The 26287-nt window shown below is 54.7% G+C and overlaps 7 protein-coding genes across 7 annotated transcripts; 4 read left to right on the top strand and 3 right to left on the bottom strand.

Moving 5' to 3' along the window:
• Window positions 1–3221: 3221 nt before the first annotated feature.
• On the bottom strand, window positions 3222–5708 carry GGS23DRAFT_598549 (uncharacterized protein; the record flags this gene model as incomplete). Its single annotated transcript, XM_051518796.1, has 2 exons — window positions 3222–5240; window positions 5295–5708. The coding sequence occupies 2 exons, from the start codon at window positions 5706–5708 to the stop codon at window positions 3222–3224; spliced, it is 2433 nt and encodes an 810-aa protein (XP_051370105.1).
• A 525-nt stretch (window positions 5709–6233) lies between these two features.
• Window positions 6234–8458, top strand: GGS23DRAFT_148960 (putative MFS transporter). Its single transcript, XM_051511348.1, has 3 exons — window positions 6234–7449; window positions 7515–7888; window positions 7953–8458. Exons 1-3 carry the CDS (start codon window positions 6491–6493, stop codon window positions 8270–8272), a joined length of 1653 nt encoding a protein of 550 aa, XP_051370104.1. The 5' UTR covers window positions 6234–6490; the 3' UTR covers window positions 8273–8458.
• A 4051-nt stretch (window positions 8459–12509) lies between these two features.
• Window positions 12510–14233, bottom strand: GGS23DRAFT_148911 (restriction endonuclease type II-like protein). The gene is made up of 2 exons (XM_051511347.1): window positions 12672–14233; window positions 12510–12609 (listed from the first exon to the last, which is right to left on the bottom strand). The coding sequence occupies exon 1, from the start codon at window positions 14170–14172 to the stop codon at window positions 12910–12912; it is 1263 nt and encodes a 420-aa protein (XP_051370103.1). The 5' UTR covers window positions 14173–14233; the 3' UTR covers window positions 12510–12609; window positions 12672–12909.
• A 262-nt stretch (window positions 14234–14495) lies between these two features.
• On the top strand, window positions 14496–17505 carry GGS23DRAFT_576591 (S-adenosyl-L-methionine-dependent methyltransferase). Its single transcript, XM_051516864.1, has 3 exons — window positions 14496–15944; window positions 16009–16312; window positions 16401–17505. The coding sequence occupies exons 1-3, from the start codon at window positions 14908–14910 to the stop codon at window positions 16878–16880; spliced, it is 1821 nt and encodes a 606-aa protein (XP_051370102.1). The 5' UTR covers window positions 14496–14907; the 3' UTR covers window positions 16881–17505.
• Window positions 17068–18432, bottom strand: GGS23DRAFT_611932 (uncharacterized protein). The gene is made up of 2 exons (XM_051520449.1): window positions 18267–18432; window positions 17068–18166 (listed from the first exon to the last, which is right to left on the bottom strand). Exons 1-2 carry the CDS (start codon window positions 18331–18333, stop codon window positions 17367–17369), a joined length of 867 nt encoding a protein of 288 aa, XP_051370101.1. The 5' UTR covers window positions 18334–18432; the 3' UTR covers window positions 17068–17366.
• Window positions 18433–19225: 793 nt separating this feature from the next.
• Window positions 19226–20398, top strand: GGS23DRAFT_576588 (uncharacterized protein). Its single transcript, XM_051516863.1, has 3 exons — window positions 19226–19400; window positions 19547–19663; window positions 19776–20398. Exons 1-3 carry the CDS (start codon window positions 19388–19390, stop codon window positions 19820–19822), a joined length of 177 nt encoding a protein of 58 aa, XP_051370100.1. The 5' UTR covers window positions 19226–19387; the 3' UTR covers window positions 19823–20398.
• Window positions 20399–20797: 399 nt separating this feature from the next.
• On the top strand, window positions 20798–21925 carry GGS23DRAFT_576587 (uncharacterized protein). Its single transcript, XM_051516862.1, has one exon. It carries the CDS (start codon window positions 21332–21334, stop codon window positions 21668–21670), a length of 339 nt encoding a protein of 112 aa, XP_051370099.1. The 5' UTR covers window positions 20798–21331; the 3' UTR covers window positions 21671–21925.
• The last annotated feature ends 4362 nt before the right edge of the window (window positions 21926–26287 follow it).

Raw genomic sequence — 26287 nt, 5'->3', positions numbered from 1 at the left:
AACGCGGATGGGTTTCTGGCGCGTACCTATGTAATGCGGAACTATCGGGCAAGACACGACAGGACAGGACATGGGTGGGGAGGGTCGAGGTCGGCTCGGCGGTCTCTGCAATGTGACTTTGATGATCACATAACGCGGGCACGAGAATCCAGGTCTCACTTCAGGGGGGACACACCGTTGTAGCCCATCTACAACTCATGATAATGCCTGCCGCTTGTCGGATGCGCGGACCAAAGCACACCACATATGGTGGTGTGCACCAACCCTTTTTCTTGCCCTAACGGCACAATCTCCAGGATTCAATGCGCGCCTCAGCGAGCAGGGGAACGTTGCAGGCGAAGCGTTCCAGGGCGATAGCAAGTCTTGTGTCTTTGAACCTAGACACCGCATATTTTGGCGAGCATCGACCAGTCGTGGACCCTATGACCTGCCGAAAGCAGAAAAAAGCCCGTAGATCGTATAGGGGGGTTTGTCCAAAAGAGAAGGAAATGGAGTTGAGAATACTGGGCCGCAAATAAAATGACGAGCAACAGACGAATGGAGATGCCGTGTTGACTCCCTGACCTGTGACCCGGACACAGGAAAGGCCCGATGAGGGGCGGTAGGGCGGTATGGCGGTATGGCAACGGCGTGTCTAAGACGGAAAGAAAATAGCAACATTTGGCTACCGACATCATTACCTAGCCTGTAGCCCTAGGGAGTTATCTGCCAGGGGTTCCGGGACGGGATCGAATTTGATCCAATGCTATTACTGGACAAATCCATCAATGCTCCGATCTGGCCCCAACTAGATATTGGTGCTACACCTTCTCGCCTCTTACCCCAAGGATCAGCGGAGGGGCAGACGAAGGGGGGCATCAAGGAGAGGAGCCGAAGAGACCGTGCTGGATACATTACCATCTCGAAGCTGTGTCTATCTCAGCTTAGTGGCATGCGGGGAACCCATGTGAAGAGGAAATTAAGCGCTGGGATTAACCCCAACCTGCTGGCAAGTGAGAGGAGGGGGGGGAGGAAGCACTGGCGATGGTGATGTCGCTATTGTTGCTATCGCCTACTGTCTCCTGTGGTAGCTTGTGGGGTACGCGGGAGGAGGTAGGGAATGAAGGCACAGGAGGGGGGGAATACAGGGATCACCTGGAGCACACGGCAGATCGTGTATGCACCAACAATCAAAGGGGCCCATGCACTAGTGGGCCACGGCTTGACATCGAGTGCGCAGAGTGCTCGTTGATTCGAGGGAGATATCACGAGTCACAAATATAGAAAAGGGCGATATTAAACGCGAGAATAAACAACCGCCTAATAAGAGAAGAGGTTGGCGAGGTTACGCGAAGATTAAAATACACAAATATAGGGAAAAGCGTTGCTCGGAAGCGCCCCTATACACTAATACCGCGCCGATACGCGCATCATGTCAGCTACTCGCATATCTATCCGGCCAGCCGTTCCTATGCATATATGCGGTTACAGAACCGGGACAGGCCAGAACACCTGCCTTAGGGAGTTGTTTATTATCACCAATACCACCCCGTGATCACGGATATCAGCCTCCTTCCCATTTCACCCCTATTGCACATCCTCTCTTTACAGAGACTGCACACGTCTCTGTCTTCCCTCTTTCGCACACACTGCCCGTTTGCTTGTGTTTGCTCCTCTCTGGCTCTTCTCTTCTATTACCTTACCTGCTGCCTGCCGGGAGAGCTAGCTCGTCTAGGTAGGTAGGAAGCCAATTATGCCGAGAGGAGGGGTTCTATCGCGGGATCCTTCACGCGCACATCTGGGCGCAGGCCTTCTCGATATTACATGCCGAATTTGCTGTTGAACTAATCACTATTAGATCCTGCGCAAGAGGGGAGTCGCGGTCATGTGCCTGAACGGTTCAATATTGTCAATTCTGCATGTCGGTGACGCTCGAGAGCGTCCTACGGTTCCGAGGAGGATGGGATACGGTCTTACCATCACCCGGTAATAATACCCTTCGTACTGTGCAGCTACAACGATCGCACCACGTCTCGGCCTCGATGCCGAATTGTGAGGCAGTAGATACGACGGGGCTGCTAACGGGCACTCTAATAGTTGTTTGCCGTAGTCGAAGATGCATACAAAGAATAAATAGCTAGAAATGACAGCATAAGCACCGGAAGGGCATTAAACAGGCGTAAGATGCAACCCTGGGAACACGTGGGACTCGAATCACTTATGAGTATATGTACAGTCCACAGCTGGAAACCCATCGAGCAGGATCTCGACTTCGATCCCCCCACTAGGAACCTGGTCAAGCCATACTGTCGCCCAATAACCGTAGTAATATCGACAGCAGCCGGTCAAGCAACCTCAAGTTATAATAGAGCTGCCAACTAACCCGGGTCTCAACTTCTCTCGACTACCAAGTTTACGTAACGCCACGCTTTTTCATCGAGGCTCCGCAGATCAAGGGCCAATGAAAGAGCCATACATACCTATGCGTCCCATTCCCACACACGTGTGATATATGTATGTAGCCCACGGGGTTACATGCCGGCGCGTAATATCATGTAGGCAGAGATGCTGACATGCTAGGGGAGATCCAGGAACCTTTAGGGATTTATGTGCAAAAATGCAACCTAGAGACTGGCCTCGTTGTACATTGCGAGCTGCTTTCAGCGCAGGGACTACCTAGAGTGAACTGGGCACCCGGGTCTCGCCTTGGCGTCATGGCTTACCTATATGCGTGGCGAGGTGGTATGATCTGCTCGAGGAACCGCAACGGAGAGTAAAGGTATCTAATTATATACTCATATATAGGTACCAGCTAGCTAGCTATATACTTTGAGGCAGTCCCCTGCACTTGCGGTCGTATCCGTGGCCTCGGCGCGGAAGAAGCCTAAGTGGAACACCGCGTTACCGGTTCCACAGACGCGGAATCGGACCAGGCCGCGCGTTATTACTCAATACGAGGGTTCCATTGCCGGAGATACCAAAAAGTCGTGGAGACAAGATTCAGGAGTCAGGGACGGGGATATGGCATAGGCTCATTAGCTTTTAGCTTTACTTCCCGCTTGGGCCGCGCCCAACTTTGGCTTTCTAAATAACGCAACCCGGATCCCAGTAGCACGAAGACATACTCTAAGCGTATTGAGATATCACCTTGGCGCACTCGGAATTCACTCAACTGCCACGTACCTACGAATTGCCATGTAGTTCTTCTACCTATCCATGAGCCAGCCTTTGATTGTCGGTCCTTATGCCCACCCTGGACACGTAGTCCGCTCCGCGTCCTCGTTTCCCTCATTGTCCACGCTCCTCATTAGGCTCTCGAAGAAAGCCATATCGACGCCCTGGAATGCCCAGTCTTCGCCCCCCGCAGCCAGCCCGGGATAATCACAATATGGCAAGAGAGTATTGGATCGGCTATCTTGTAGCAGCGATGGAAAATCTGTAGCTATATTATCCGTTACAATAACCGAGCCCGAAATCGCCGCGGGCCGTGTCTGCGTCTTTGTGGATGTGTCTGGCACCTCTAGGGCCATCATTGACGGTGTCTCGACGCGGCCGTTCGTGGCGCCAAGAGGTATAGTAACTCCGGCGTCTGTGTCTTTACTGGACCAGTCGTTCCTAGGCGTGGATGTCCGGCATTCTACCTCGGGGGTTTCTAGGCTGACCGCGCAAGACCTACCTTCTGCCTGTGACTGAGCGGGACGAGTGGCCGTTGGTGTGGTCCGTAGTTTTGGTATCTCTTTGCTCATGCCCTCGCGAGCAATCTTGATTATACCGAAGTAAGGAATATGGACGCTGACCGTGGTATTATCGTCCTGACCCGGCACCACCATTTTGGACCCTGCCTCCTCCACACTCACTTTCCTAGCACCGGAGGAGTAACCATCCGTCGTCTCAAACTGGATAGCTAATAGTCGGCCAAGCAAATCGGCACTCTGAGCGCTGAGCGCGTCGGAACTGATGCGGTTTACCTCTGCCATATTCTCCTGCACTCGTTCGACCATAGCGCGATCACCGAGATACTGGTGGGCTAAGAGGTTCTCTGGGCCTGAGCGGTGGCTGTCTAAGTGGGCCAGCAGCAAGGTTATGCCGGCCATGATGGCGTAAAAGTCGATTGTGCGGCAGCTGTAAGCGATCCTATTGAAACTGCGTAGTGCGATGAACCGCGAGAGGATCTCACGGGAGGCGTTAACGCAGGTGATTCGAGAATAGTCATATTTACGTTCAGCTGACGAAGAGCGAAGCATGTAAGGCAGATGGAGTTGATTGAGGAGGTTAAAATGGAGTACCTGGGTAAACAGTCGCCGCGTGTCCCAAAACAGAGTCTGGCTGTTGGTCGAAGCGGTGTCTAGGGTCGGTGTTAGCCACCACTTGCTTGGGAGACGCCTGGCTGCTCTCTGCAACTCGAGGTCTAGGGTTTTTGTTAGGGCGAGACCATCCGAGCCTGGGTCAGATTCGTTGTTACGCTCTAGGATTCCAGAGGCGACGACACAGTGTATCCGCTCGAGACGCCCAATGCGAGTATCGTTTGCGAGCATCGCTTCGGATGCCATGCTGCGATCGAGGCATCCTTGGGGGAGGCCCAACATTAGGCATAGATTGCGATCGAGGAAGACGATTCGGAACCACATAAGTTGCGGATCATATTTTGTCTGAGGATCGAGCACAATATACTGAGCCCGATTATCCGACCGGTTGAGACCCATTAGTTGTGCGATGCTCATAGCTCTCCGGCCGGCGATCCAGCTCCGTCGGAGATTTCCGTTATTGATTTGATACATACTCTCGGTCATGATGCACTCAAGACTCTCAATGCTGCCGAGAAGTTCATCATTCGTGGTGACGAGATTAATGGCGAGGTCTGCTAATCGTTCCATCATGTCTCGTGGCGATTCCGACAGTCCTTTGATCTCTTCGTGGATGTCAGGGTGAAGACGCAGTAAGAATGCTGCAAGCCTAAGCATATGTCTAGCGATGAGGATAGGGTGCGAATCAGGCCCAGGAAATTCTAGCAAGCTTTCGGGCGTCTTCAGGCCAGTCTGGCCGAGGATAGTATACGGGATGGTTAGTGTTTCGTGGATGAGGACAGAAGGACGCCGAATAGCTTCGCATATCTTGTGCGTATCTTCTCGCGAGGGTAACGATTCGTACAGAAGCCGAGAAAGCTTCCCACATTTGCCATTTGAGACTGTCATATCAGTAGTAGATTGAGTCTCGAACAACCGACGATCACCGGGTATGGTGTCATGCATGGAGGTACGATACTGATTACACCAGTTAGAGACATCCGCAGTTCATTAGGATCCCGGGTAACTAACATTGGAAGATCTGGAGTAGGTTACCCGCCGTGGGGGTCCGGAACTCGCCTCCGTCGGTGCGGGAACACCATCGTCTACTAACCCACCGTCTTCGTCAGATGGTGTGGGCGTTCTTCTCGGATAATCGGCTCCGTACACATCAGCGTGCGGCGTCAACTGATTATTGATTCGTGTTTCAACCCCGGCAAGGCGACGACGCATCTTGGAAGTCCCGTTTAGGGCGAGCGAGGTACCCTCGGGGAACTCCTGGCTGACGCATTCAGAGCCCCGTCGCAGACAGCCGTTACAGGCGGCATCGGTGACCGCGTTGAATATGCACTTCATCTTCCGCCTCTTGCATTCCCAGCAGCTATGAGTCCCCTTTCGGAGCTTCCTCCGGTTTGGTTTGGGTTGGGTGCGCCTTGACATGGCCATCCTGTCGGCGGAAGCTGGGCGACTCATACTACTGACAAATGAATAATTCTCGCCCGGGGATAGCGAATACCGGGTGCGACCGAGGAAGGACGGAGGAGAGATAGACGGAGGAAAGGCAGAGGAAGAAGTGGTGTCGACCCCTTTTTTGGAGAGCGGAGGAACTGCGCTGACTAAGCGACCCTCCATTCGAGTTTCGACCGCCGTAAGAAACGCGGCGGACGAAGAAACACGGCGGACGAAAAAAAAACACCTAACCCGTAGAGGCATTGATTCGCTGACCTGTTGGCGAATAGGGGCTCGTCAAGGCCAAAACGACTAGGGTGGTTCGGCGGTCGAATTCGATAGCGTAGTTGATTAGGAGGTGAGAGAGACCGAGTAGAGGAGGCCGATAGGTCTATAGCAGTACTGGAAAACGGGCATAACATTGCGTAGTATAGTGTATCGTTGTACTGAGACACGTCAACCATGATTGTGATAGGTTTCCTACGGCAGTCGAGAACGGCGGACGAACTATACCGGGCCACTTCCCTATCTAACGGTTCCTTGGTCGAATAATGTCGACGTAGTCGCCAGGCCCTTTCCAAAATGCCTCTCCTTGGGATTGGCCGACCCCGAGATTTCTGGGGCGTATTTTCATATAAGTTGCCGAGCGCTCGAAATGTACTTCTCTCCAGTCACCAGATTCCTGTGCTCCTAGCTGACTGGGAGACGTAGTCAGTTGGAATAACCAAGAAATACCTCGCCCCAGTGCCCGGATTCCAAGAGCCAGAAAGAGGGCCGACATGGCAGCAAGCTCATCTGCAGACACGACCAACAAGGGCGATCATACCGCGGCCGAAAACACTCCAAGGATGCAGGACATCGATATGGGCTCGACCGAGAGTCAAGAACCCGAGTACGCCACAGGGTTCCGGTTGTTCCTCGTCATGTTCACCATCTTTATGTGCACCCTCCTCACCGCCCTGGAGATTGGAATCATCGCCACCGCGATTCCCGGTATCACCGACGACTTCCACCGGCTCGAAGATGTGGGATGGTATGGAAGCGCGACTTTCCTCCTCGCCGGGGCCTCGTCGCCAATGTGGGGAAAGATGTATAAGTACCTCAGCGTCAAATACACCTACCTTGCTACCGTCGCCTTGTACTTGGTTGGGAGTCTCGTGGCAGCGGCGGCTCCGACTAGCGCCGCCGTCATCGCCGGCCGAGCTATCCAAGGATGGGGAGGTTCGGGCACTCTCAGCGGCTCCGTCCTCGTCATCAACTATGTGGCTCGGCCTAAGGCGCGCCCTGTGCTGATCGGCCTTTGGATGGGCGTCTTCATGGTGTCGACCATTCTCGGACCCGTTATCGGCGGCGCCTTTACGAGTGGGATCACCTGGCGATGGTGTTTCTGGATCAACCTGCCACTTGGAGGTCCCATCGTCGGTTTCTTACTGCTCTTCTTAAGAGTACCGAAGCACATAAAGCCTACCCCGGCTACCTGGAGAGAGATCATCTTACAGCTTGACCTTCCCGGCTTTAGCTTGTTACTTGTCTCCCTCATATGCCTGACCCTAGCTCTGCAATGGGGCGGTCAGACCAAACCGTGGGACGACGGCTCCGTAATCGCAACCTTGGTCCTTTGTCTTGCTTTGACCATCATCTTCGTCGTGGTCGAGGAGCTCCAGGGTGCGCGCGCCATGATTCCTCTGAGGTTGCTGAAGCCGCGGATGACATGGGCTAATGCTCTGTACAGCTACGTGTAAGTGCCTAGCCACCTGTCCTTTTTGTTGCGTTCAACACGGCTAACCAGCAGAGCATGTGCAGTTCGAATTCCGCCCTTTACCAAATCATGTTCTACCTTCCCATCTTCTTTCAGTCGATCCACGGCCAGTCGGCCATCACGAGCGGTGTCAATACCCTTCCTTTCTTGGCTCTCTTCGCCTTGGGAGCCATGGTAAGCGGTGCGGTCATTGGGAAAACACGCCTGCTGCAGCCCTACCAGCTGACTAGCGCAATCTTGATGACTGGTGGCGCAGCCCTTTTCTACACCATAGAGATCGACACGTCTTCGGCTTGGTACTTTGGCGCTGAGGTGCTCTTTGGATTTGGCCTCGGGCTCGGTAACCAGATCCCGATGACAGCAGTGCAGGGTTTCTCTACGCTCGAAGACGTTGCGAATTCGACCGGCATCATGCTCAGTAAGCACCCGATAGGAACCTGCCTTGTGCTATCGCGGACGTTTTTGGCTAACCTCGGGCCCAGTGTGCCAATCCATCAGCGGGGCCTACTTTATCACGGTAGCGCAATCCCTCTTCGCCAACCGTATGCTCCAGACACTCGCGGTGTCGTCCCCACAGATCGACGTTGTCAAGGTCTTAAACACCGGCGCGTCCGAACTTCGGCACGTCTTTAGAGGCGATGATCTAGCCGCTGTCGTCGACGCTTATATGGTTGGGATCAAGGACGTCTTCGCCGCTGCTATGGTTTGCTCGGCAGCCGCTGCACTCATAGCTCTCGTGATCCCTTTTAAGAAGCTTCCCGATCACGGCGACGAGAGGACGGAGAAGGAGGCAGCCGTCTAGGCTGACGACTCATTCCGACCGTGCGAACGGAACGTTAAAGCGAGTGACAATTGAAACAGGAAAGGAGAGAGTCTTGGGTCCACGCAACATGCTATGGGTGAAGGGCGAAAGACCGGCGGTAGATACGCTCTCAAGTTGGAGGGTACACTGTCGTAGCTAACCTCCTGGCTAGCTCAGGTGCCTGACGTAACCTTGGAGAATATCTCATCTCGACGCCTACACTTCCCAAAGCATCCTACCAGCACCTCTCACGAGATGCGACATGACAAAATGTCGGGTAGGTATGTCGAGTCACAGACTGGGGGAAATTTGGAGAGAAGAGAAATTGCTTAGCGTGACGTGAGAGCCACTACCTACGCTTAGGCAGGTAAATGGGACGAGTAGGCTGGAAAAGTCTCTGCAGCGAAATTGGTTCCGGATTGCTGCATAGACTCGAGAATTCAATGTACCTAATATTTCGTTATGCAATACTTAATCGCCAGCGATCCAAGCCCCGCCAAGTCTGTTTTTTTCTGTCCAGCTTCAACTTGAATGTCACGACCGAACTCGAAGGCGATACAGATACTAATGGTTCTGTTCAAGCGTGAACTAATATCATGTATCACAGTATAATAAATAGAAAAATCGACACCACCGCCGCCTTGCTCTTCTACGCAATCGGGACTACGGAGAACCAATTGGTACTACGACTCCTCCTCGCGTCTGTCGTTCCAACTCTTGCCTTCGGTGCCGCTAGCGATCTTCCACTACCTATGCCTCAGCGGCCCAAGACCGTTTAGCTAGGCCAGCTCCGAACGGCGGTATCCTCAAACCCCCATTCATCTCGCCGACCAAAGCGCTCGCACAATGATACTCGCCACTGCTACTAACGTTCTCGCCGATGTCAGCTTTGGGAAGCGAGAACGCAGGTGAGGTTGTCGTAACAGTATCGCCGATTCTTAGAGCGGAGTTAAACGCGTAGTGCCGAATTAGAGTGATGACGGTGTTGATATATATCGCCTCTCCCTGCTGGCGACAACAACCCGAATAGATCTCTCAGAGGTAGTTGGCCAACGAGTTGAAGACGAGCAAGCATTCGGCCAAAACGCGTCAGGCGGAAGCCTATTGGTACAGGGAGATTACCGTGCATGCGTACAGTTCGACGTTGCGAGATGTTGCCAATGCATTATCCCATTGGCGTGTCACCCTCCAACTCGCCCTCTCGATGGGTAAGATAGGCGATGTAGCGGGCCTGATGTCTGTGACGAGGAACTGCCGCGACGACACCACGAGAGTCCTATCGGAGCTGGCCCAGCGACTCGCGCGGTCGGTGCCCCTCCCGCGAATGCTTCGGAACGAGTAGTCGAGCTACCACTACCCCCCCGCCTCCTCCTTCTTAGACGCCTACTCCTCGGCCCTAGCGGTGGCGTCGGGGGATATCAGGTCGAAGGGTTTACCACCACTACCGTGGCCACGAGCAAACCCCGCGGTGGAGGCAGTGGGCGAGATGCGGACTGCCTGTACCAGCGACAGCCCGATTCGCCCACCGAGGATGGACGGTTGCAACCGCAAATGCGAGAACTGTCCGGATGAAAAACAAGATTACACGATATGCGGGGCCTGCGAATGGTGCAATCGGCGCGATCGGTGCAGCTTTGACTAGATGCTGGCGCAAAGGTCGAGGGCCTGCATGATATGCATCTATTCCGTTGCATTCATGCGTCCCCCCACCCAGGAGCGAGTGATATATGGATAGCTCGAGACGCAGATCAGCTACAGGTGCTGTAAAGATCCAGTTGAAGTCAATATTTTATACGACCTTCGCGTGTTGGCTGGGGCCACTGTGACGAGCAGTTTTATATGGAACACGAGGCGATCTGGGTAGAGCTGTTGTTGTTCGCGGCGTATGATGGCCACAACTACGATATATAGAGGAACTACGGCTCTTTCTGTTATGTCGTTCTAGAGACACGATCGATCCGAGATGCGTCAATCCTATCCATCGATCCAGGGGGACGTACACGACGTGACATACCTTCTATTTAACAAAAGGGGAGGCCCCCAAACAGTGCCCGCCGAAACCCCGTCCTGACGGGGGACAACCCCTAACACTTCTCAAGCGGCGGGCTTCTGCAGCGACTTTCCTACCTCGACGTAGGACCCGTTCTTCAGATCCTCGATGATGCCCGTCTCGCGAGGGGCCCAGCCGAGCGAGGCGCGGGCCTTGGCGCTCGAGGCGCGGTTCTCAGTAGAGACGAAGCGGGCGAAGAACTCGCCGAGGCGGGTCTTGGCCTCGGCGAGGGGAATACAGCGGGCGGGGACGCCGACGACCGCGCCGAGGGCCTCGTAGAGCTCGCGTATGGTGAGGTCCGTCTCGGAGGTGATGTTGTAGGCCTCGCCGGCGCGGCCCTGGCGCGCGGCTAGCAGGAAGGCGCGCGCGGCGTCGTCGACGTGCACCGTCGTCGTCCGCGCCACGCCGCCGTCCGGGTACACCGCCTCGCCCGCCTGCGCCGCCAACGTCGCGAACAAGCGGATACCGCTGCCGCCGCGGCCGTACACAAAGAAGACGAGCCGCAGGGCTACGACGCGCGCGCCTAGCGCGGCACCGCGCTACAGCGCGTACCGCTCCGAGCTAATACGGTCGTTAAACGGGTCGGTCTAAAGTGGGCTAGCCTCGTTGGTCTCGCCACCGGCCGGGTCCGCCGCGGTGACCAAGGACCCGGACGTGACGATGGGCAGCTTGTTGGACCCCTCGAGCCCCGCGAGTAGGGCGTCGACAGCGCGCGCGTCCGCTGCCACCACCTCGGAGTACGGCTTGTCGAAATTGTCGCCCAGCGGGTCCGCTAGATGCAACACGATGTCGGCCTTGGCGCTCTCGCGCTTTAGCACTTCCGCCGACGCCAGGTCGCCGCGCACCGGCGCCGCCCCGAGAGACTTGAGCTTCTCATCGCCCTTCTCCGACCGCGAGAGCCCGACGATCTTGTAGCCCTCGGCGATGGCGAACTCGGTTACGCGCGAGCCGACATAGCCGGCACCGTTAGTGATGATTTGACACCAGGCCCGGCGCCGGTATCTCCTGTTAGGAATAGCTAGCACTAACAAAGGACATTCAACTCCCCGACAACGGAATTAGTTCAAATCCCCCGTGAAGTTAGCGGTAATAATGTCTTAATTCCAGTAATATCGTTTTCGCTTTTTCCGGAGGTTTCACGCCTTCGATGTGGTACACAACGTAATAGATTTCGTGATCAACCAGCTCGTATTGCACCGCGCCGCATTTTGGGTCTAAGACGCGTGTCCCGGTCACCTACACGGTATCGTATATACTCCGGCTTGCCGTTCTGTCGTAGAAGAGAGGAGGAAAGCAAGCCACCAAAGGAGGGGGGGCTTGTTTGCAGGTATAAACTCCAGTCGGCTTCGTTTGCTAGCTGCTTTTGCTGTCTTCGAGTTGAGATGATCCGTTAGAACGACGTACAGCGCCCCTTCATTTTCCCAGCCACTCCGAGGTTATGCTCGATACGACATTCAAAACAGGAGAATACAGGTATATAATACTGTTGCGGGATCATCGTGTCATATCAAGTAAGGGAAGCATGAGAAGATGCACTAGTTGCTGGCCCAATACTTGCTATAGGGTGCTGGCATAAAGCACTGTCCCGGGTCGAAACCCAACGCCCCCTACATCAATCTCGACCCATCGCGCTGGATTTAGAGTGGTTTAATTTAATTCAGTATAAATTACCGGAAATGACCTGTGGTCAACCCCTCTTGTATCCAACGAGTGCGCGGCATCTCCAACTGCCCTCTTCCGAGCCAGGACCGGCTACAGCCTGTTGGTTGACGAACGTGATAAGTCGAGTAATGTTCCGCTCTGCGTTGTTTCGCGTCGCACGGTGTAGTATGGCGTCTGCCAGGTGTTGAGCTGATGTACCTCGGAAATCACGTCAGTCGATAGAGATGCTGTACTCGTTTGTGTATCTATCTCCCTTTGAGCCCGCTTAATTGTTAGTCTCTAGCACATCGGGGATGCCCGGTATCTCAGACACGCTGCTGAAGAGATTGTGTATAGCTTGGTATGCGCCGTTTGGAGTAGGACCCTCCTGTCTGACTGGGGGAATGGGCGTGCGATAATGTCTTCTTCCGCACGTCGGCAATGCACCTAGCCCGCTACAGAGATATCGCCAAAGGTGAAGACCGTATTGGCAAGAGCTTGCCGCAAAAAATCGTTGAATATTGTTGTCTACAAGGGGTAATTTGGACAGGTGAAGTCGGAGATAAATCTTTCCGTGTCTAGATATGTCTGTCTCTGCCTGCGGAAAACCTCAAAGGTTCAGGAAGCGGGCTTACATTAGATCCAACTATTCGAGGTTTAACAAACTAGCACGGGAGCAGAACTGGGGCCTGAAGCTAGGAGTCTAACCGACGCAAGATCCGCGCGCGAGACCGCCTGGGTCGTGTAGTTGCTAGTCACCTCGCGTTTACCTTGTGAATTGCTGGCAATAAGGCGAGTGGTGTCCTCCTTATGATCCGGATTCTGTATAGCTCCGATCTAATCGTTGCTTAATGGCTCCAGGGGGGCTTCGGGCCTCGTTGGTAGAGTCGGAGGGCGGACTTTGTAATCGGTAGCTTTATGTACCGCAATGCAACCTGTGCGGGTATCACCCCTGATCCCTGAGTTTTGCCAATGCTGCTGCAATTCCGTCGCTCAGTTTCTCTTGTTGGCGAGTGGTCGCTGTCGACCTAGACAATTCCTCTTTCGCTGCCGTATTCTTCGATTCTTCGATGGCTGCTGCTAGCATTGCTTCTTCGTCATACTCGTCAGCAGGGGCGTCTCCCTGAAGACGGCGCCCGGCTGATGGGGTAGATGGTGTCGGCGTCGTCGTCGGTCCCGACCGGAGACCTTCACCGCTTCGCGATAAGCCCGCCGATAGGCTTGGCATGTCCCTCAGCGGTACTCGGCCCAACGGGACAGCTCCGTCGGCAGCCGCGTTACCCTCGGCGAGACTCCTCTTGGCAGCATTTTGGGCGCGAAACGGCTCCTCTACAACGCTGCACCATTTCTTCACCTTCTTCTCCCCCCAGCCACTAATGATAGCGACTTGTTCTGGATCCCCATTGACCGCGTTCTTTAGACTACCAAAAGCGCTGACGAGCGAGATGGCGTCGGCTTTGTTGATTCCCTTGGGTACGGTCACGAACTCGACGAGTTTCTCGGCGTAGCTCGTAGCCTGTTGCCCCTTTATAGCATTAAAGTTGGCGTGCTCGTAGGACTTGTACAGTTCGAGATACCTCGCAGCCTCGGCGGCGGACCAGCAGAGAATGAGGGTGACATTGTTGACGAGCGAGGTCTTAGAAAGCTCGCGCAACGAGTCTTCGTGGTTCGGGATGTCAACCATGGTCAGGAGAACGCGTAGATTGTATTTCCCCTGGAGATTGCGAATTCGCGTGTAGATGTACTCGGGATGCAGACGGTGGTACTTGAGGCTCAGGAACAAGGCACAGGTCGTCAGGCCCAGCCCGTAGTCGGCCGGTATGTCGCTGTACTCCCATGGCACGGATCGCAGAGACGCTAGCACGGGGTTCCCCTTCTGGCGCGGTGATACCAATATCGAAGAGCCGGACGAGCGCTGCGGCAGGGCTTGGGGGGTGGGTTGCACGATCTTAGACGCCGAGGAATCGTTGGAAGGCGGTGCCGGGGGTGGTTTGCCTAGCCGCTGGGGCGTCGGCTGTTGTATTCGTTGAGGGATCGGCTGTTGTATACTGGGGCGGGCAGGCTGTGGATGCTGAAGGCGGCCTGCAGGTTCCGATGGAGGTTGAGGCCTGGGTTGAGATTCGGCTCGGCTCGAAGTGATCGCGGCGGTCGAGGAGGCGAGGGCGGAAAGGAAATCGGCATCGGCGCCGAAGTCGTCGTCGTCCATCATTCGGGTGGCGTGGAGTGGTCTCCGTCTTGGTACGCGTTCCGTTCCGTGCAGTAGCGGGAACAGAGGGGGATGGATTAATGGGATGCTGGCCGGCAGAAAACCTACCGAATGCAATTAATGAGGTCCTTACGTCAGGCACGGAAGACAGCCCCAGATGCACCGCCACCGCCTCACCCTCCGTCACTGTATACCAAGCCTAGGACTCGCAAATTATGGCGGGTGGTTCCCAGCACGTGCACTACGTAGTATTGCATTACCTAATACTATAGTGCACCTAGGGGTGTAGCTAGCAGGGCAGTGCAACGCTCTACGAGTAAGGACAACTTGTTTAAACGACTTGCATACAAGACCTCGCGATTAAATAAAAAGCATCAAATCACCAAATCGCGCCGCGACATCCAACATCGTCATCCATTCCTCTTAGCTTAGGCACCTTTCTTTGCTCTACAGGCGGGCGACGTCGCGACGGGAAGTCCATGAAACAGTCCTAGCAGCAGGCTGGTGAGAGCCGAGACCCGTAACGCTGCTCTCGTTGCCCGCAAGCCTCTCCGTCTTCGGGTATCGTCGTAGTAGTCCTAGGAGTATGTTGGGATAGCTGGCCGCCGATATTCCCACCTATCGACGTTAACACGCCCAACCCTGATTAACTAGATTAATACAAACTACCTTTCCCTCTCTCTCCCATCCCTGCTCCCATCTCACACCATCCTCCCAGGAACATACGCGGCTGCGCCAATGCCTCCGCGGAAGCAGACCCCCAAGAAGGCCGCCGCGCCGAAGAAGCCTCCGGAGACGAAGGAGGACTTTGAGGAGGAGCTCAAGTTGATGGCTAGCCAGGCCACGGACGAGACCTGGGTGCGCTGGACCACGCACCAGGCTGTTGTCTATGGCAAGGCCGCTGCCCTCGTCGTGCTCATGGCCGTCTATGCCAATGTCTCTCAGTTAACCCTGTCGCCCGTCTACGGCCAGATCGCCGCCGCACGCCTGCACCAGCGCGTCATATGGTCCGCCCTGTTCGTCGGTTGGGGAGGCAACCTCGCCCTGCGCCGTCTGCTCCCTTTCGCTACCATCAAGCTGCTACCCCTGGTCGCTGCCTATGTTCCGATGGCCCAATTCTTCCTCTTTCAAGTCAGTGGGTACTTCGGCGCTGAGACTGGCCCGGCTATCACCGAGGCCCTCACCCTGGCCCCACTCGTCGCTCTCAGCACTGCCTGTGTCGCCGATATCCTCGAGGCTGCTGACCTTAGCGCCCTGCCCAAGTCCATCGCCGGCTCCGTGCCGGGTCTCAGCTCGTACGGGCTCTTTAAGCTCGCCGAGATGGACTCCGCCCGGCAAATGTCCGAGCAGATCGGCCGTTCCGTGCTGCAGACTCGTGTCGGACTAGAGCTGGTGCTGGCTGCGACGTACGCCATAATGGCACGCTCGAAGCTCCTGGTCTGGACGCTCCCCGCGGTTTTACACGCCGCCTTCTTCAACACCCACCTCATCACCCCTATGGCCACTAACTCTCTGAATGCCACCCTCAATGCTAGTGGATGGTCGTTGATCGATCGGTGGGAGTCGACGACCGGCTACATCTCTGTTCTTGACAGCCACAAGGACGGTTTTCGAGTCCTGCGGTGCGATCACAGCCTCCTTGGCGGTGAGTGGACCAAGTTTGAACGGAAGATCGTAGCGGAACCTATCTACAGCGTCTTCACCCAGCTCGAGGCCATACGTCTCGTGAAAGTCCCCGGCAAGGTCCCCGACAACAAGGCGAAGGCCCTCAACATGTAGGTACCATGTCACCCTTATCAATGATACCGTAATGATATATTCGCTGACAGAATATCCCAGTGGCCTCGGCATCGGTACCACGCCGTCGGCACTGATAGCTCACGGCATCGACACGACGATCGTCGAAATCGACCCAGTTGTCTACGACTTCGCCAAAAAGTACTTCGGGCTACCAGCGAACCACACGGCCGTGATCGACGATGCCGTCTCCTGGAGTAATGCCGCGCGTGATGAGCTGCGCGAGTACTTTGACTACATCGTTCACGATGTCTTCACCGGCGGCGCTGAGCCCATACCCCTATTCACCCAAGAGTTTCTGACTTCTCTGCGCGACATGCTGAAGCCCAACGGCGTCATAGCCATAGTAAGCCCTCTCCCTCCTTCCTCTTCTCGTCCTTCTATATGAAAAACGAGTTAAACCCATAACCCTACCGTATCCTAACCATCGGCAGAACTATGCCGGCGACTTTACCCTCCCACCGCTTGGCATCGCTATCCGCACTATCAAGTCCGTCTTCCCATCGTGCCGCGTGTTCCGGGAGAACGAGGCACCAACGCCTGACGCTGTCGCCCAGGCGGGACGGGACTTCGACAACGTAATCGTGTTCTGCACTAACGCGGACCCTTTCACTGTCGCCGGCGCCATCTCTTTCCGCTCGCCCGTCGAGGCCGATTATCTCGGCAGCCTTGCGCGCCGCTCGTTTCTAGTGCCCAAGCACGAAGTTCCCGAGTCGGTATTCGCTGTTGCCACCAAGGGAAAGGAGAAGCTGGGCGAGGAGGGAGAAGAGGCAGACGCGAACAATGGAGAAGAAGACGGTATCCTCCGCGCCAACGAGACGGAGAAGCTGGCGAAGTGGCACGACCGCAGCGCGCTGGGCCACTGGGCCGTCATGCGGTTTGTGCTGCCGAGTGAGATATGGCAGAACTGGTGAGTCCTCTCGCTCCAGCTGGTGAGCGAGTGGGTGGTTACATTAGTCGGCGGTTTCGGCTGTACCTAATGGAGCCTTTGAGTGTGCAGGTAAGCCGGGAAGCTTTCGAACAGGCATACTTGCCCGTCGTGTACATAAGTTAAAAGTTGTAGAGGGCAACTTTGGATTATGGACATTCCCTTTTGGACATATACTACTTTCAGATCTACCTAGCGTTCACAAATTTTTCGTTGTCTTGACTGTCTCAGCGCAGGTTTAAACTAACTGAACACACTCCCCCGTCTCCCAGAAAACTGATCCTTTTCTTTCTTACTTAGCTACAGATCCACTGCAGTCTCACTAACTTCGTCGGCACTCGAACCGGCATCTCACGTCCCTCATCCCCCGGCATCCCACTCCGGCCTCCGCACCGGGCGCCAGCGAACACCACTATAAACCGAGCACCCGCCATCTCCTTGCCCACCCTTGCCCCGATGCCGCCTCGACTCCTCACTCCTCCTCCTCCTCTTGTCCAGCGCCCTTCCCGTACGCCCACCCCTCACCCTCCCTCGCAGCGGCAGCGGCGCCCTCGGCCGCCGCGCGGTTGAACTCGGCGCGGTACTCATCGAGGTAGGCGGGGACGGCGGGGGCCTGGTTGTAGGGGGCGGGGACGGGGGCGGCGAGCTCGTAGCGGACGGGCACGACGCCGGCCCAAGTGCCGCGGCGCAGGGCGAGGTCGGCGAGGTCGGCGCGGGTGTCGGCGGGGGGGCCGGCGCGGCCCTTGGCGGAGCCGGCGGTAATGCGGACGCGCAGGACAGCGGTGGCACGGATCTCGGCGGGGGTGGCGACGGCGTCGGCGGGGTCGGCCGCGGGCGCGGGCGCGGAGCGCGTGGTGCCGCGGTAGCGCCCGGGGACGACCGAGTCGGTGATGAGCTCGAGGGCGTAGCGCTGCTCGGCGGGGTCGGCGACGACGACGGCGCGGCCGAAGAGCACGGCGGAGCGGTAGTTGTAGCTGGAGGAGAAGGGGGTGAGGGCGAGCACGAGGCCGTCGAGGTGGGTGGCGGCGACGCACACGGGCAGGCCGCCGCCGTCGGCGTCGGCGCGCGCCCGGCTCGCCAGCCGCACCCCCACGTGCCCGTGCAGATACAGGTCGAGGACGTCGCCGACGTCGGCGCTCGGCCGCTCGAACGAGCCCATCTGCCCGATCATCGGCAGCACCGCCGGGAAGGCCGCCCCCGGGTCCGCGAACGAGACGTGCAGGATCGGGCACGTGTTGACGATCTCGTGGATGGTCTCGAGCGCGTACGAGGCTGGCGGATGCAGGGGTGTGTCAGTCGGCCCTCTAGGGGAGTGGGGGTGGTTATATGGGAGGAGGAAAGGGGGAACGGCGGGGAGAGGCTAGATACATACCTCGATCGTTATGCCGGTTTACCTTGCTGTAAGGCTGCGTCGGGTATTCGAGGTTGAAGGAAGGCATTTTGGCGAGCGGCCGGGGTTCCTCTTCCGGGTTATAAGCGTATGTTAGGGGTGAAGGTGGATAGATATATCAAAGATACATCTGGCTACTCTCGTAGCTATATGAACCCGGACAGGTATCCCAACTTTGGCGAGGTCTGTCTTCAGTTCATCATAGACCTTCGGGGTCTTTTACGATCACAATGTGATGGTTATGGTTTATATACCTATACCAAATCCCGAGAGAAGACAGACAGAAACCGTGGGTGCATGCTGGGATCACAACGACGCATGCCATCACGTTCCCTATACCGGAGCACGCACTGCTAAATAGTGCCAACCTTTTCGGCGCGCAAGATAGATACCTACCTCTTTCCGCGTACAAGTCATGAGGCTTCGAATCCGAACACAAATAGGAAAGGGATGATTGGCCGCTCCCGCCCGCGGGATGGACGCTAGATAGACGAGCGAAGCGAAGCACCCCGGGGACGACGCGCTCGACCATGTCCGTTCTGGGAAGGTCCACGCGAATGGCCTATCCAGTCCGTCTGTTGGAGACGGCAGGAGGGTTCATTTCTAGACGGGAGATAATCTAGATCCGGCTGGGCTACGTGGGATTGGATTGGAGAGGCTGACGGCACTCGTGAAGCGTCCGATGACGAGCCGACGCGGTGGGCAGGAGTCATTCTACCTAGATATTGCCCTAACTGCATAGTCCACCGGTACATGAATATATGCGAGTAAATAAGTATATTTAATAATGGAGGCGGTATCTTATCACCGATAAGTATAGCATCGACTTTCCAGCCACTTCCACCCTCTCGCGCCACAGCCAGGTTGTAGCAGGTCGGTACCTCACCAGCCACACCGCCGCGCTCCGCGGGGCCGCTCCGCCAAAAACTCACAGCCTGCAACATCGTCCTCAGCTTCCCCCCGTGCATATTTCACTGCTCCGCCCGCTAGCACAGACGCGCACGCACGCACAACACGCACACCCAACGCGGGCCGACGACGGGGGGATCTACGCTGCCACCCCCCTCTCCGCCCCAGGCCGCGCCGCCGCGACCGACGAACCGATGGCGAAAAAAGGTAGGTCTTGAGACCCTGGCCCGGAGGGGGTTCCCTATCCCGCTCCTCGCCAGACCAGCACCTCCTCCGTTCCCCTCTCTCGCTCTCCCCCCTCGCCTCGCGTATTGCCTCCGCAACTAACCCCCCCTCGCCCTCGCGTGCCGCAGCCAAGGCGCGCGTCATCTCCGTGCGCCTGCTCTCGATGGCCCTGACCGGCTTCTTCTACACGTACACGCGCCCCCGCGCCGCGCGCCCCATGAGCATGCTCAAGTACGACCCCGTCGGTACGCCGCCCCTTCTTCTGCTACCTACCTACCTACCTACGCCTTGCCCCCTCCGACATCCCCCCAGACCATCATCCCTCCATCTTTACTGACTCCCGGCGCCCAACTCTAGTCCGGAAAAAGGTGCTCTTCCTCGAACAGAAGCGGAAATCGAAATAGCCGGCGGCCGTGGTAGTAGTAGCTGCCCGGACCTGCGTGGGATAGCCGACTATAACGCTACTCCCTCCACCCCCACTTTTCTCTCCTCTCCTCTCCTCGGCCTGTCACCCCCTACGACGGACGACGAGCGAGATCTACGCACCCTGGATGACGACGGCGGGCCCTTGGACCCCCCCAACCTATGGGCGATGAGAGGATAAAATTATGACATAAGACTGAGGAGTTAGGTGCCTCATCTGGGGATAGACTCTGTGTAAATAAAGAAAAAAAGTATCAAGGTGGTTGTGCGGACGTACATACATATATATCCCCATGTACTATAGGCGCTCCCCAAGTGGAAGGCCCATCGTACATGGCATCAGCAACGGTTCACGGCGCATTCGGGAGCTCATCTGGAGGGAAGACGGGACATTTATTACTACTGGTAGACTTGCCCTCTCCCTGCGATCAAGCTAAACTTACTCATTCTACGCCATGCTTTCTAGAAATCCTCCCACCTCCCATGGGACTAGCCGAGACTTTGTAATGTGCCTTAACTCACCAATTTTATTCCCATAGCTTAACCCATTTCTCTTCATAACGTCACCAGAGCACTTAATCCGTAGCCAGTCGTAAGCAAGGTAGCAAGTAAGTCTTAGGCTGCCATATCGTGAATAAGCGCCATAGTCGCCGGTTCAGATGACACTAAATGTCTAACACTCTCGCACCCTAGTTTGGGGCCGTAGGACCCTCTGACCGTGATGACTTATCCTGGATATTCGGTGCCTCTGGTCCTTCCGAGAGAGCTTCGTTGCTCTCATTCTGTCCGGCGCTCATCGCCGTAACTGACCCCGCAACGGGTCTATTATATATGCTGTAAGTTATCAGGGGCGTGCTTGAACCACGTCTAGCTATTCTTTTCTTGGGTGCTGGCGACTGCGGTGCCGTTGGCGCCCGAGGCTCGGTGCTGTTAGATTCGCCCATCCCTTCTATTGCCCCCAGGATACTCTGTGTAGCTCTCTTTATGATCCCCCTTTCGGGCAGTAACTGTCTCCTATTGCGCTTTTCGTCTTCGACAGACCTCGGTGATGCGCGCTCATCATCAAAAGCGGGAGATTGTACGATGACTTTCCGCTTGAGATCTCGCAATTTTTCCGGGAGCGCAGCTGTCATGTCCGGCGGATTATTTGACAGGCCAATATCTCTCTCATCTACAGTGGTCGTTTCGCTATCGTGCGAGTCTTTATCGGCAATCCCAGTTACTTCAGCACTGTCTAAATATGCCCTGTGATACTGTAGAGTTCCCGATAACTTTTTCTGGATAGCTAGTAGTTCTCTCAGCTGGTTGCTCATTTGAACTGAGTTCGGTTGGTCTCTCGTTAATCTTTCTAGGGTCTGCTGGATTTCGTCGATTTCGACTCGATCCTTCGACCACTCAGTAAGTCTCCATTGTAATAAGCCCTGTGCATGCTCGGATGCCTCGAAGTCCGATGTTAAAGTAGTGACTGAAGTCATTGCCGCATCGATTTCATGCCGGATTTTGCGCAATTCTTTCTCAACGTCTACTTGGGCTCTGCTTTCCACGGCTCGCCGGCATATGATCAGCTCTTGCTCGAGTTGCGTACGGGCCACATCTGCCTCTCGAAGTTGCCTCTCCAGTTCCTTTTGCCTTTTTTCGTGCTTCTCGGCCTCTTGAGTGGCGATGTGAAGTATCGTTTGCTCGTGCTGTTGATTACTCGATTCGATGGCTTTCTCGTAATTCTTGCGCTCATCTTGAATTCGTTGTTCTTTGTTCCGAAGTTGAAGAGCTTGCGATGCTATCTCTTCTTGCATGACCCCAATGTTTTGACAGGACTCTGTTGCTGTTGAGTCTCTCTCCTCTAGCATCTTTTGGAGGCGCACAACCTCTTCCGTCAAATCGTTGATCCTGTCATTCGCCGTTTGCTCGTCATGCTCCATGTTCCGCAAATCGAGCAACTCATCCATCAGCTGCTGCCGCTCTGCTGACTGCTCTTCCATGCAAATGTAAGCCTGACTAAGCTCATCCTGTAGCTGTTGAATCTGCTGTGCCTGGGCTTGAACGGCCATAGCAGAGTCGTGAGATCTCCCTTGCCACTCCATGACTTCGTCTGTACTCGTCATGCGCTCAAGAATTCCCTCGCATAACGTGCGAATAGAACTAATATTCCCATTCATAGCTTCTTGGTCTTCGAGGATAGGGTTTCGGCACGACTCTACCGAATTCTTGACTTCAGTAACAACCCTAAGGACTGATAAGCAATCGGTTGTTGTCTGGTTACGTCAAGATACTCACTTTACCGCAGCGTCGTTCTGAACCTCCTTCAACGTTTCCATCAATGCTGCTGACACTACTACTTTTGACTCTGCCTCTTTCAGAGCTAATAGGATAGATTCAATTCTACCTGGTTAGTATTATTACCATCTGCCTACTTGAGAGATTGCTTACTTTTCATTTTGGTCGCGGATGCAGGATTCCATATTGTTACCCTGGTTATGGCTGTGCTCCATCTTTTCTAGCAGCTCTTGATTCCGTCTCGCTATCGTCTGGTAGGATTCTTCATTCAATATGGAGGTCGCAGTGAGCTGTCTACGAAGATCTTCGGCTAGTTCTTTCTCCCTTCCAAGCTCCCTTTCTCGCTCTTCCAGACGGATCTCGAGTGATCCGATGGTTTTGTTTACTAGGAGAAGGATTAATATCGAAGCAGGTGATACCGAGATGACATGTTCAACTTACAAGCTTCGACATGTTTCTCGGTATCTTTCACCACGGTGGCAACCATCTTTTGAACTTCGAGTCTCGCCAACTCCGATGTCTCCAGGGCTTTCTCTGTGGCTTTCGCCTGTTCTCGGCTTTCTGCTTTGACATCATCTATTGTCTTCTGGCATCTCTCTTTAGACCGCAAAAATAGCCTTTGCTGCTCGCTGATGGCCTCATTTAGGCGTAGCCTACAGGATCGGAGCTTCTCTTCTAGCTTCTTTTGCGTAGCAGAAGATGCAGCCATTTGTTCCTGAGCCTGTTGGCTCTGGATACGCATGCCTTCTAGGTCCTTTGACAAGGTATCTATGGTTTGGTTTCGGGATTCGATGTCAGTTCGACACTGTTCAATGGTGGAATCCCGTGTTGCAATTTGCTTCTCCAACATGGCGATCTTCTGCTCCCAGCGGTCGAGAAGTTGCTGATTGTAGAGGTAATTCACGTTCCAGGATTTCGCGAACTTCTCAAGATTGAGCCTATTCTGTTCTCGTGTGGGGCTTACTCGCTGACGGTGAAGTTTGGCAGGCGCACGTCGCTTCGAAATATTCGACGTCTGGGAACATGGCCTTGCTGCATAGGTATGTTCGCGGACAGATCCTTCTACGGGCCGTGTGAGGCCAGCCCTCCCTGCTTGCAGGCGGCCGAGCCGATGGCGTCTTCCCGCTACATGCCTCATCTCACCGTCATGGGAATTTACTAGAGGCTCCTTATGGCCTAGCTTGCGAGCCCGCGAATGACCTCCGTCCCCGGATGAGCTGCGGATGTCTTGTTCTGCCGGAGCACACATTGATTGACGTCGAGATTTATCTGAAGGAGACTGCGAACCACTGGCCAGCAGAGGCAGATGCTGAGGCGTCATCTGCACGAGCGCTTTCTGGCAAGCATCCGAGATGGCTTTAGGGAATTGTGCTCTAGCTAGAGGAGATACGAACTTTTTCCCTTCATGATGTGTAGCATCAAGGGCGTCCGGGAAGGGGAAGCCAGACGTATGGTGATTCGATGTAGGGCTAGATACGTCGGAATTTCGAAGATGACTATCTTGAGTAGATCGGTCGTAGATTCGATGGAGATCGGAGGTTTGTGTTCCTAATTTGTTATTAGGGGAGTTATTTCTAGGCCCATACCCTTCATGTTCGTTACTCCTCAGCGGAAGACGTTCTCTTGGGCTGTCATGGCCGTCGGATCCAGGTGATTTGGGATTATAATCATATTTCAAGGCCTCATTGCTGTCAGGAACAGATGTGAGGAGTGGCTTCTTCTGCGACTCTACAGGGCCGTGGAACGTAGTACGCGGATCTGGCGGCTTCTGATACTGGAATCCAGCCATGACTTCCTCAGCTGTTTCTATTCGTGGGCGAGTGAAACGGACTGACGGAAGATCCTGGCTAGGCTGCTGCTTGAAAATGGGAGTTTCGCCACTGGCACAGATGGTCTCCTGTAAGTCTTGCGACGGTTTAGGGAGGTCGGCCTGCCATGAGAAGGCTTGAGACTCGGCGTCCCCGTGCCTGTCTGGCGATGGACCGGGCTCGTGTGGTCCGATGGGAGAGGATTCGGAGCCCTTGAAGGACATGACGGCAACGCAGAGGCAGAGGAACACACACAATGGCTACGGGACCCCGAGGAATAATGGTTTATAGCTAAGCCTAAACGAATGACAAACCCTCCGAGGCAGAGACAAGTGTCAGGGTAGGGGATGCTCACATAGACTCTTCCGGTTTGGCCGTCGAGAAGTCGAGAAACTGGAGCGAGGAGATTGGAAAATGGTGGATTGAGAGGTTTGCGGGTATTAAGTGAAAGAAGTAGCAAGAGGGAGACACTCCAGTCACGGCCGGATACCTTCGACTATGGCAAGTTATGTAAGCGGTCTTGATATAGGGTCGCAACTACCATTAAGACCTTGACCTCCCCTGGTGAGGCGGCATGAGGCATACTGGAATGACACCAATATCTCGATATGTCGCATAGGAAGCTAGCTAACCACACCTATATGTTTTTATCCGTGATATCAAGCATATGCAGAAAACACAAATCACTCTGCATCCCGGCATGTTGGTTTAGAATAGGGATTGCTGCTGTAACTTTACGTTCCTAGTAAGGCAACGATGTGAAGAGTCGAGGGCCATCTAAGCAGCGCTTCGTCCTTGCAAATGCGATAAAGGCAGAGCGATATGATTATCGACAATCCTATAGGCAAGTTGACGTAGTAATTTTCTCGAAATCGTCCACAAATAGATGGATGCACTCTTCAGCCAGTTCTTTCTCGTCAGTAATAAAACCACACGAAAACACTTACTTAGCACGCGGCAAGCCACTTTCAAAAGACCTTCACGGAATTCAACTTATAGCGGGGCTTTGGTTTCTAGGCTGCGGCGTTACGTGAGTGCTTCTTCGGGCTATCGGCTCCATCTCGCTAAGCCTTCGCCGTCCCTTCATGCTTAGGCAGGGCGTACTTCAATGCCTATTAACCGAGAGTATCAGCTACGAGGTTTCTCCCCGGCTCTAGTTTCTGTTCAGGTGGGCTAAAGACTGATGTGTAAATATTCTAGCTCTAGGCTTCGAATGCAACTACCCCCTAATCATATTTCATAGACTTGAATAACTAGATTCCTGAGAGTCCGTGTCGTTGCCCCTGCAGGGTCGTTTGTAATTATTGGGATCCTATGATTATAGTGCTGGAACCGAAAGTAACGATACTTTCGAACCAAAACCGCGTCGGCAAGAATTCGTATGTCACGATATTAGTGAAAGATGGACAGGAATGAAACCGGCTAATGTGAAGAAAAGGATTATCTTCGCGCGGTATCTTCACCTTCATATCCATTCCATCTAAACCTCCGGAGCTAGCTACTCACCCAACTGTCTTGACGAGACTAATAGAACTTACAGAGTCCTCGAAGACAATCACCCCTTGATTCCGCATTGTCGCGATTTCAAGGGCGGCTCATTAGGTAAGAATGGGGGTTGCACGGAAGCAAGGCTGTATGGAGAGAGGAGAGAAAAGGGGCTCCCCCCAACTGCCACTCCAAACACCGACCCCAGCACTGTCATCTTTCTTGTGGATTGTGCCCTGTAGCAAGAAGTTCACCTTAGATGTCTGTGTTACTTTGGGTTGTACCCTATAGGCATAGCGAATAGTATCGTCACTAAGCTGCGTAATACTACATTAACTCGAATACCATCATGTGTATTTACATGTTGATATTAGGGCACGAAAGGCGGCTTATTTTCTGTCGACAGATGGGGTCATCATTGCACGCGTTTATTCGAGGCTATCGTCGTAATTACCGCTGAGATGCGACTCCTCCCATCGGTGGGAGAAAAAAGAATGCCCAGATGAGAAGCCGGCATAGCACCGATCGTCTTCCCCGATCTCGGGGCCCTTCTTGTCCACTGGATCGAGCAGACATCAACAAATCCGGACTCATCCAATCCGGGGTAACTACGTGTCCAGCCACGCGCAAAAACATTCCGTCGCAAGAGTCGCTCGAGTGGATAGGCGTTCAGAGCTAATATGCTCGCGTTGGGAAGCGGGCGTAGCGACGCTGAGGGTCTGGACGGGGCCCTGTTACCTACTAGCCTTCGCGGGCTAAAGATAGCATCGAGCACCGGCGGGGAGTGGCGGCCAAGACGCCTCGAGCCCCGGCCGGAATGTGTGATATATCCCTCTGGCCTTATATGATACACGTGGTATCTCAGGAAAGCCGTGGAAG

The sequence above is a fragment of the Durotheca rogersii genome (assembly GCF_024521655.1).
Source record: "Durotheca rogersii strain YMJ 92031201 chromosome Unknown GGS23scaffold_18, whole genome shotgun sequence".
Lineage (NCBI taxonomy): Eukaryota > Fungi > Ascomycota > Sordariomycetes > Xylariales > Xylariaceae > Durotheca > Durotheca rogersii.
This window is presented reverse-complemented; position numbering and strand designations above follow the sequence as displayed.